Source organism: Rhagoletis pomonella, unplaced genomic scaffold (assembly GCF_013731165.1).
Source record: "Rhagoletis pomonella isolate Grant_MI unplaced genomic scaffold, Rhpom_1.0 Rhpom_scaffold_00002, whole genome shotgun sequence".
In the NCBI taxonomy this organism is placed as follows: domain Eukaryota; kingdom Metazoa; phylum Arthropoda; class Insecta; order Diptera; family Tephritidae; genus Rhagoletis; species Rhagoletis pomonella.
The window spans coordinates 61,068,517-61,079,899 of record NW_023458556.1 but is presented as its reverse complement, the minus strand read 5'-3'; the positions used below and the strand labels follow the sequence as shown (position 1 = coordinate 61,079,899).

The following is an 11,383-nucleotide window of genomic DNA, read 5'->3' as shown; positions in this document are numbered from 1 at the left end:
ACCGTAATTCACCACACCTCAACTTTCTCACCACACCTTAACTCACCTCAACTCACCACACCAAAATTCGCCACACCTTAATTCACCACACCTCAACTTTCTCACCATAACTTAACTCACCACAGCTGAATCCACCGCACCTAAATTCACCACACCGTAACTCCTACACCCAATTCCACCACACCGCAGCTCACCACACCCAATTTCACCACATGACATGATATCACTTGATGTGGCATCAAAGGCAACATCATTTGGCATAAAATGAACCAAAATAAATAAGATTTAGATAGAGGTGAAAAAAGGGATAAAAAGGAAATACAACTGAAGAGTGTGCGATGTTATATTGTGGTGTGTTATGCTTCATATGTTATGTTATTTATTCTTATGTTATGGTTATGTTATGTTATGCCAAGTACTAAGCTAAACTCCCCTCCACTTAACCCATTCCAACTAATGTTATTTTAGCTCATTCAACTTACATAAACTATCCTTAATTTTATCGGTTGAATTTCAACCGCTGGGCGAACACTAGTATATATAAAATAGTACCCTGAAATGCTAGCTTAATAGGGTCGAGCCCCCCCTGTCTGTCTGTCTGTCTCGAGATATCCGAATGAAATTTGGTAGGTAGGTGTATTTTTATAATGTATTAATCATTTGTCGGAACCGGAAGAATCGGACCACTATAACATATAGCTCCCATACAACTGATTGTTCAAATATGAGATTTTTCCTTATAACTCCTCCATTTATGCAGCTAAGAACATGAAATTTTGCAATACTTCCAACGATTATCAACAGAACTCTTACAGTGATAATAACAAAGATCGGGTCACTTTTACATATAGCTCCCATGCAACTGATTGTTCAGATATGAGATTCTTTGTTAGAACTTCTAAATATATGCAGCTAGAAACACGATATTTCGCACTATTTTCACAGATAGTTTACAGTAAAATTAACAAAGATCGGGTCACTGTAACTTATATATTGCCTCCATATAACTGATTGTTCAGATATGGGGCTTTAATGTAAAACTAATTTATTTGGACAGCTAAAACCGATAAATTTCGTAAGCTATTGTATAAATAATAATACAAAGTTCACTGAAAAAATTGTCAAAATCTATGCTGCATAAGCCTTATCTCGTATACCACTGATTGTTCCTATACCAGTTTTTGCGATATATGTATCTCCTTTATGTAGGAAGCTAAACCCATTAAATTGCGTTACCGGTTTACATACCAATCACACAGCAGTGAAAATCACTTTGATTGGTGCTATATAAGGTATACATTCCATACCTCTGATTGTTTAGATAAGATTTTTTATATATGTAACTCCTCCATCTATGTGTGCTGTGAATATATAAATTTTTTCAAATGCAGTAATCTGTTAAAGTAAAGTTTTCAGATGTTCATGAAAGGTATGAAGTAGGGCTCGTAAAATTATCCGACTATTCGACTAATCGGTTAACCGATTATTCGATTCGTAACCTTTCGCATGCTTATTAGTCGGTTAATGGTATTCGAATAGTCGCCCGCCTTCGATTATTCGAATAGTTGCTTTGCTTCGACTACTCGGGCATTGTAGCAAATCGAATTTCAGTAACCGAACTCTCATTGAAATTTCTTTGACAAATGAAAAAAAAAAATTAAATATATACATGCACACATATGTATGTATATTCAGATACAAAAATGAGCGGACGCAAAAGGAGCTGGGTTTGGGATTTTTTCGAAAAAACAGAGGACGAAAAGGAAGTTCCATATGTGGTGCAGTTTTGTGCTACAACTCCTCCACATCCTCACTGAACAACCATTTAACAAAAATCCATAACAAAAATCGCGAAAATGAGAGGTAGGTATTGCTTTAGCCATTGTCTCTAAAATATTTCGCAATAGCATTTCAATAATTAGCGCACATTCTTGCAAAAAAAGTCTGCCTTAATTTTGCACATGCAATCTTATATATGTACTACGAGTGTAACAAGACTTTTCATATATGTATATTAGGGCGGGTCAATTTGTATGGATCGATTTTTTTCGACATTGTTCCTAGCATATTCGGATTCTTCATAAAATTCTAAGAAAAAAAACCCTCCAGACCGTAGCTCTAAAGTCAATTTCGAGCTTGCGCATTTTTAAAAGAAGATATCTTATATATAAAATTGGATTGCTGTCCGTTAGCCTCGCTAAGACTTGAAAACAGCTTGACCGATTTGAATATTTTTATTTTTTTGGTTTGTTTTTTATAATATCCGGATTGTTAAAACCAGAAAAAATAGAGAGTTGCCACCTGTTTAAAAATCCCAATATAAGTAAATTAATTACATAAATTAGATATTGCAATATGGGTGTCAAAAGAAAGAGGTTATGAAGGCTTACAGGCAAAAATATTTTTGAGGGGGGTTGCCACCTGTTTCAAAACTTAGTTAAATAAAATTGATAAGATAAATTAAATATTGCAATATGGGTATCAAATTAAAAGGGTTTAAGAAGGCTTACTACAGAAAATATTTTTGAGTCGAGTTGCCACCAATTTCGAAAATTTAATTCAATTAAGTTAATAAGATAAAGTATGTATTATAATATAGGTGTCGAGCGAAAAATATTTGAAAAATTATTGATTAAGAAATATTTTCTATAGGCCTGCCACCTACCTGAGCGGTAAAAACTGAAAGCCATACTCGCAAATATTGTTCAAAACTTTTGAGGCTCGCATCAATGTGGAATACTGTAACTCCGTCAAGATAGTGTTTATTGATGGCAAACAAAGTACTATCATGTTTGGCAATGATATCACCCCATCGAACAATGCACTCAGCCTCGATACAAAAAGAGAACAAAAGCCGAAGTATTAGCCGAAGCAGTTCATACAAATGTTCCACAATTGAACTAACAAAAAAAGATGGCCTACGACTCTTTTATAGAAGCTGTAGACACTGGAGTAAAATTTAAACATAAAAACAAAACCGACTTCAATTCTCATATACAAATTTAAAAGTACCGTTATTTTCTTCATGGCCCAATTATCGGATCTACACTTAATTAGTAGGAGACTACCTCTGAGGAACCACCTTTCATTTCAAAAAGAATTATAGAAAACGGATAACGTAGTCCAAAGTTACGCGGTAACATACATAAAAACATATTCCGACGAATTGATAAAATATGCAGATTAATATTTAATAAAGTGTTACGGATATATTTTTTTTTAATATAAATCTGTGCTTGGGAGCTTATTGATACGAAAAATTAATTTCTGATATCTATTTTTTATTTAAAGAACCGCAAGATTGCACTACAAAGCAAATTACATATTTTTTACTATTGTAACGGGAGAAGTTACTGTATGTATTTTTTTATATGTACAGTGTCGAACAAAAGTTTTGGCACAGTAAATTTTCGCATTACATATATGCAAAATTTTTAATTTTTTTCCGATAATTTTTTATAAAAACATAGTTCATACTACACTAAAACACATAAAAATCAAATGTGTAAACTTTGTGAAAAACTCAGGAAAATTCAATAAATCTGCATACTAATTTGCAATTTTATATTCAGATTTTCAAGCAACTTCAAACCCGCAAATTGAATGGATTATTAAACTGCATACTTGGAATTTTTCTAAAAAATACTTCGCCTATATTGCGTAAAATTTACTGTGCCAATACTTTTGTTCGTTACTGTAAGTTTAAGGGTTTATTTACCCTTAACTTTAAAAAAACCAAAAAAAAATTTACAATATTTTAAAATTATTTTTCGAATCATAAATTTTTTTATGATTAACAATGTATTTATCTTTTTTTTGGTTTTAGGTCCTTTTTGCTTTCAACACGAGGTATCTTTTTTCTAGTTTCTATTGTCATAGCCATAACTCACTCTCTATTTTTATCAATCAATCAATCAATCAATCAATTTTATAATTTTTTTCGGCATTTTTCCTAATTACAGCTTTACAGTAGAGCTTTATAAAACTTTTATAACACCAAATGTTTATCAAGCTTGGGATTTTATGTTATCCGGGCAAGCTTATTAATTTAGCCAGAGAATATGTTTTCTTTATAAAGTTTACCCAGTTACCCATTTTAAACTGCTACCTGTACAGTAGCAGCGGTTAAAACTTACTAAATTTTTATTTAAAATTTTCGGTAAGGAATAAGCGAGTGGATGAAAAATATGTAAACCGTAAGAACGGCCCATATATATGTATATGAAAGAATACACTCATGCGACGACTCTAGCCATTGTGTGTCATTCCTTTAAATTATAATTATTTTTTTCTTATTGTATTAAAAAAATAACGTTCGTAACACTTTAGTAAATATTAATCCGTATATTAATTGAGTATATATTAAAGACTAGAAGATGACCCGGTGAACTTCATATCATCTATAATTTATTTGAATTTAACTTTGATCAATTATAACAAATCTTCAAAATCCAATACAATGAGATCACTAATACTGCCTGCTGTTATAGCTGATAAAAGATTCCACACCTATAAGATGTGCCACGCCCCTTTTTACAAACTCATTTATATACATATATTGTTCCATAAGCACCTAACATAGGTATCTGTGCATTTCAAATTTCGAGTTCATGTGACTATAATTCCGAAGTTAGAGCTGATTAAAAATTTTCACTATGGGAGGTATCCCTCATCCCCCCCCCCCTTGGCGAGTTTAAATTTTTTTCCACTATTATAGGTCCAGGAGTCATGGCAATACTTTGGCAAAATTTTATTCGATTCTATACATCCGTTCAGGCTGCAACCTGGTACATACATACATACATACTTCCACAAATATATAGTAGATTTGCTTTGAAGCGCCATCTTGCGGTTCTTTAAATAAAAAATAGATATCAGAAATGAATTTTTCATATCACAAAACTCCCGAGCACAATTATTTATTACAAAAAAAAAAAACATTCCTAACACTTTAGTAAATATTAATCTGATTATGGACTTAGTATTAATTAAAAATAATTTCTTTTAAAATTGCGCAGGCTCGAAATTGATTTTAGAGCTATGGTCTTAAGGGCTTTTTTTCTTAGAATTTTATGTAGAATCCGAATCTGCTAGGAACGATGTCGAAAAAAAAATTGACCCGCCCTAATGTATATCTATGTATCTGTAAATGCAAAAAAAAACTCGAACTTAAAATATTCGATTAACCGAAAATGAACGGTTAACCGAATAATCTAAAGTGAACGGTTATCCGAATAGTCGACAGCTTTCGACTACTCGAATATTGCTAACCGATTAACAGTAGTCGACTTCAGTCAGATTCGAATAATTCGGTTAATCGATTAACCGAATTGCCCGAGCTCTAGTATGAAGCCTTCGGCATAGCCGAAGACAGCGATGCTCTTACTTGTTTTTTGTTGACTTTTTTTTCAATATTTTAAATTAAATTTTAGTTGTATAGATTTTGTTAGACAATGAGCTATACTTTTATAAAAAAAAATTATAATTAAAATTAATTTGGAAAACCTATAATAAATAGCCCAAACCGAGTGACAGCAGCATTTTACTTTTAAACATGTGAAATATAATTCAAGAAATTATTTGTGTATAATTTAAGTTAAACTCTAAGCTTAATGAAACTTAGTTGAACTTAGTGGGACTTTCTAACAAAAGTGGCCATGACTTTATAGCCTAGCTGAAGAGATCTCAATGATAAGTTACAATAAATTAAGCCTACACTCACTGGAGCAACAACAAACACACTGCAGTAGACAAAAAAATTGGTTTTGTTTGGTTGCGGGAAAAGGGAGGTAATGTGTTGACGGAAATGGTGAAAAGTACAATTAAGCTCCAAAAGTTACACTTTTCGTTTTTTTAAAAAGCTTAAATATCAACACTGGTGAAAATCCTACTTATCCATCTGCTTGTTGTAATAGAAAGTTTTATACGGGATCTTTTAATATCGGCCTTCCATCCTTGACCTGCCTGTGCATCGATCTACATATCTACAATCAAGGTGAAGGGATATATTTGCCCAGACTTCCTGGTCTTGGATTTTTATCCTGAAATTTCCTGCGAGGTACTATGTGTGTAGTTATGTATGTATCTACAATCGTTTAAATAATTATTTTTATTTGTCAATGTTATTGTGGCTTGTTAACATTTTATTTTTAATATTTTTATTGAGCTTTGTACCACGATTGTTTATTGTTGCTTTTTCAATTTTTCCTAATAAACAATCGTGGTACAAAGCTCAATAAAAATATTAAAAATTATTTTTATTATTTAGCATAAACTAAGTCCAATGCCCATCTCGAAGTAATCGTTCCAGTGTTGTTGTCACACTAAACGATTGTTATCTAAAAATGTTGCACCACTTAGTTGATTGACTTGTTTCAAAAAGTTGAAAGTGCTGTTCTACTAGTAGTATCTACTAAAGGCGAATCGAATTTCAGAAATGCGCTTTAGATGCTAATTAGATATGGGTGGCCAAATTGGTTCAACTACTTTAGGATAACTTATGCAAGCTTAAACATAAAAAAAATTTCTAGTGAAGAATTTGATGGGAAATGCATTCCTTGTTCTAGCTGGCAGCACTAGACTTTTGCGCTAGTTATGGAAATATAAGTTTTTTATTAAACAAGTTAAATTTTTTAGGACGTCGCACAGTGACGCCTAGGTGGGCAAAAATCGAAAAGTTCGTTGCCGCCAATGTGAACGTGTTTGGTATTTTTGTAAAGGTAATATATCCCACCAGGAAGCCACTAAATTCGACAAATTTTATACTAAAAATTTTAATAAGAGCATAGCCATGCGTAAGCTCCTCACGGAAAAAAATGTCAAAAATATATTCTTTAAAACAAAATGTTGGTTTGACGTTCTTTGTTTCCATATAGATAGTAGAGAATTACAGGAATTAAAATTTTGAAATAAAAATTAAACACAGGGGGTCCCTGCCCTGTTTAATAAAAATTTCAAAAAATGGTAAATTTGAATGGAATAAATAAAAAATATATGTAAAATATGTTATTTTTTATTATTTTGTTAAGTAGTACGGGTTTTTAGCTTTCTAAAGAAGAAATAAAAACCTGGTCATTTTGTGCACTTTTTGAAGTAACGCGTTTTTTGCTAATGCATAAAATGATTTTTTTTCAGTGCCACAAAATCTGTACGATTGGTTCTGTTTTAAAAAATGAAGTGTCAGAATAAAAAGCTTGACCTGTAAACAACAGAGGTTTATTTTTTTGCCACCTGTTAAAAAAATCAAATTCCATTGGAATTAAAGGAATGATTTTGTTCAAAAAGATGAGTATCACCATATTGGAGTCAGCCGAAAGCGGTTTAAGAAGGTTTTAGCTTGCAAATGTTACGAAGAGGGTTGCCACTTGTTTGTAAAGTTAAACTTAATTAAACTAAAATAATAGTTGTGTCAAACGAAATGTTTACTACATCGTATTTGTTATTAATAACAATAACCGATTGGCGCTTACACATATATGTTAGTGCTTAGTTGAGCTTCTCCTCCAAATTGTGGCGTGCGCCTTGATGTTGCCACACAAAGGGGAGGGACCCACAGTTTTACGCCGACTCCGAACGGCGATTGTATTTTTATGAGAAGCTGTTTCTCATGGCAGACTCGGAGGTTTGTCATTGCCTGCCGAGGGGTGACCGTGTTAAGAAAAAACCTTATTTCTTTGTTTTTGCGATGTTGATTTGACTAGGGCTTGAACCCAGGTGCTGCGGAGTGTAAGCGAGCACTGCGGCCGCCAATGGAATGTTTTTACTCTTCACTTATTTCCGTTTAAAAAAAAATAAAAATTTTCTGCAAATCTACAGGCAAATTCCTATCATTTGACATCTCACTTTTGAAAATAGAACGAACTATATGTACATACATACAACCAAAATTTTCAACTTCAAACTGTATTTACGGTGAAAGTATGAAAGATTTAAAAAAAAAATTGCATTTTTGAATTTAGCGTCCTCAATTTTACTAAAAAGCGAATTTTCATTGAAATCCATCCATAATTCTATTTTTGCCCACATTTTATATGGAAGGGAAGCACTGTGCGTCTCATTAGTTTTCACTATTTGTACCACTGATGTGAAGTTTACTTTATACTTTATTTTTTCCTAGTACATAAATTAAGTAACAAAAAACAAATTTAATTATAAAAAATTATGTAATCGATAAGTTTTACTTACAAATATAGGTAATAAGTAACAGGTAAACAAATTTCTTGTGGTGCGACAAATACGCTGACGTCATGGCAAAAAAAAAGCTTTAAGAAGGTTTAAATAATAGAATGCAAATTAAAATAGAAAACAAGTAAGAAAGTCTAAGTTCGGGCGGAGCCGAACATTAAATACCCGGCGCAAGTATTAAATATATGTTTTTTCACCCTTCCGAAACCTTCCGCTAGATGGTAAGCCGGGGTGTATCAATTTTGACTAAATTAGCGTCCTTCAATTTCGAAATATTCAAGCATTTCTGAAATTTGCCGTTATATGATAAGTGGTCGTAATTTTAATCTGATTCCAATAATTTTCAACGGTTTGCTTCTATGCGGCAAGCACAATAATCATACCGAGTTTGGTACGAATTGGTAGAACGGTTACCGAGATACATATATGTGATCATAAGTGGGCGGTGCCGCGCCGATTGTCCGATTTTAAAAATTTTCGGCCATTTGGTATGCTGTAGCAAGACTAACAACTGTGCCAAGTTTGGAAGAAATTGGTGAAGCGGTTACCAAGATATACACATGTATCCATAAGTGGGCGTGGCTACGCCCATTTTCCAAAAATTTATAATATTCTTATTTTTCGTCTAAAAGTTATTGTAAATACCAATTTTGAGTGAATAATCCTTAGTAGTTACTAAAATATCGCAGTTTTCGTATTTCGGAAAATTACCGTTATATGGGAGGTAGGCGTGGTTATTGTCCGATTTTTCCCATTTTCAATACCATCCGTCCTACGGCCGAAGTAAGTATACGTACCAAGTTTCGTTAAGATATCTTAATTTTCACTCGAGTTATCGTGTGCACAGACGGACGGACAGACGGACGGACGGACGGACGGACAGACAGTCACCGCTTAATCGATTTCTCTTTTCATTCTGATCATTTATGTATACATTTGTCTATATCTATCTCGATTCGTTTTGCCTGTTACAAACAACCGTTATGTGAACAAAGTTATAATACCCTTGTGCACAAGTGCGCTCGGGTATAACAAGTGGCGACAACCATGGCGGCTATGACTTATCTTCACTTTTTCTTTCTCATTTCTCCTAATTCTTCTTCTCTATTTTATTTTTTCGTATACGTAGCCACCGTTGCTGCCGTATATTGTGCCAGATTGTTGGTGTCTGCCTTCCGCTGAAGAAGCTTGAGAGCTTGTGCCAGTATGAACAACAGCCGTTGGAACAGATGAGTGCTGCTGTGGTGCTGGAGTTTCGTTTTGGAACGATTGTATTTGGCCATTACTCCCCGACTGATAGCCTGAAGAGGTTTGCACCACAGTTCGACTCAAATCAGCTGAATCTAAATGGCTGCTGTGTTGAATTGGGGCGGAAACGGTATCAGGAACTTCATAATTTTGACGCGCTGAAGTTGGTGGCAAATACGCTTGGCTAACTGAGTGGCTTTGTGGAACTGGCGCAGAATAAGACTGTGGAGCATATTTCAGGCTGACTGGAGTTGGGCCTGGCGCAGGTGCTGAATATGATTGTTGGCTAATAGGAGCCGGAGCCGAAACCGAATGAGACTGATGGTTAATTGGAGTTTGCGGTGATTGAGCTGGAGGTAGATATTGCTGGCTAATTGGAGATTGCGCCGGTGCAGGAGCTGAATATGATTTCTGACTAATAGGAGCTGGCGCTGGAGCCGAAAAAGACTGATGACCAACTGGAGCTTGCACAGACTCAGCATTGGATTTGTTTACTGGAGCTGGAGGTAGATATTGATGGCTAACTGGAGATTGCGCTGGTGCAGAAGCCGTATATGATTGTTGGCTGATAGGAGCTGGTGCTGGAGCTGAATTAGGCTGATGACCAACTGGAGCTGGCACAGGCTCAACATTGGATTTGTTTACTGGATCTGGAGGTAGATACTGGTGGCTAATTGGAGCTGGAGTTTCAGCAGGTTCAGAATATGATTTCTGACTAATAGGAGCTGTAGCTGGAGCCGAATCCGACTCATGATCAACAGGAGTTTGCAAAGACTGAGCGCTGAATGTTTGAACTGGAGCTGGAGGTAGATACTGCTGACTGACTGGAGTTGGAGCATCAGTAGGTGCAGAATATGACCGCTGAGTAATTGGTGCTGCAGCTGGAGGCGAATAAGTTACTTTTTGTGGAGCTGGTGGCAAATATTCTTGGCTGACTGGAGCTGGTGCATCTGCAGTGTGAAATTCCTGGATAGAGACTTGAACTGGACCCGATTGATGAGGAGCTGCAGACGCTGAGTATTCTTTCCCTACAGGCGCTTGGTGTTCTTGGTTAACAACAGTTGGAGGCAAGTACTGTTGAACTACTGGCGCTAGTGCTGGTACAGGAGCTGGCGCACCGTGGGTCTGTTGTACAGGCGATGATACTTCGTTCGATTGATACTCTGAGTGCGATTGTTGCTGAGGCAAAAACGGCGCTTGAGCTGCGACATGCTGTGTAACTGGCGCGCTTTCTCGCTGATTTTCCGACGAATTTTGTACAGTTGTTTGGGTTAGGACCTTGCTACCTGATTGGCTACTTTTTTGTTCATGCTCGGAATGATTTTCGACTACCTCCTGAGCGATTGAGTAAGTTTGTGTTGGGGGTGCAGGTGCTGCTGCAGGTGGAAGATAGCCACTTGAAACCTGAGGTGCGTCAACAAAGCTCTGCTGAGCTGGGACAGAATATGACTGCTGAACGGGCGCGCTGAAAACCTGAGATATAGGAGCCGGAGCTTGAGCAGTGTTGTGAACTGGAGTAGCGGCTGGGGCGGAGTACGTCTGCGGAGCAGGCGCCGAAGAAGGTGGTAGATAAGCATTGGAAATGTGTGGTTGCAGGGCTGGTACTGGCGCCACATAAGTTTGTTGAGGTGCTGGTTGGGGCTGTGCAGCGGCCGGTGCTGGTGCAGAATACTCCTCTTCGGCTAACACAACCGGAGCTTGGAAGGCTTGAGGAGAAGGCGCCGAAACGGGTGGAAGATATTCACTAGATAGCTGTGGCTGTGGGGCTGGCGCTGGCTCTCGTTCTGGCGCCGTATAAGTTTGCTTAGCAGGGACAGAATAGGATGGCCCAGCTGAAGGTGGAACAGAGTAATTCTGCTCGATCGGAATAGCCGCAGCCGAAAAACTCTGTGCAGCTAATGCTAAAGCTGGAGGAAGATATTGATTGGATATCGTTGGTGGAGCTGAATAA

At 36.1% G+C, this 11,383-nt stretch overlaps 1 protein-coding gene across 1 annotated transcript in view; it reads right to left on the bottom strand.

Moving 5' to 3' along the window:
- Positions 1–9,288: 9,288 nt before the first annotated feature.
- LOC118754062 (nascent polypeptide-associated complex subunit alpha, muscle-specific form-like) overlaps positions 9,289–11,383 on the bottom strand; it is a 19,814-nt gene continuing 17,719 nt past the window's right edge. Inside the window, exon 4 of the mRNA XM_036488931.1 lies at positions 9,289–11,375. Within this exon, the coding sequence (XP_036344824.1) occupies positions 9,289–11,375 (2,087 nt within the window). The remainder of the gene's footprint in view (positions 11,376–11,383) is intronic.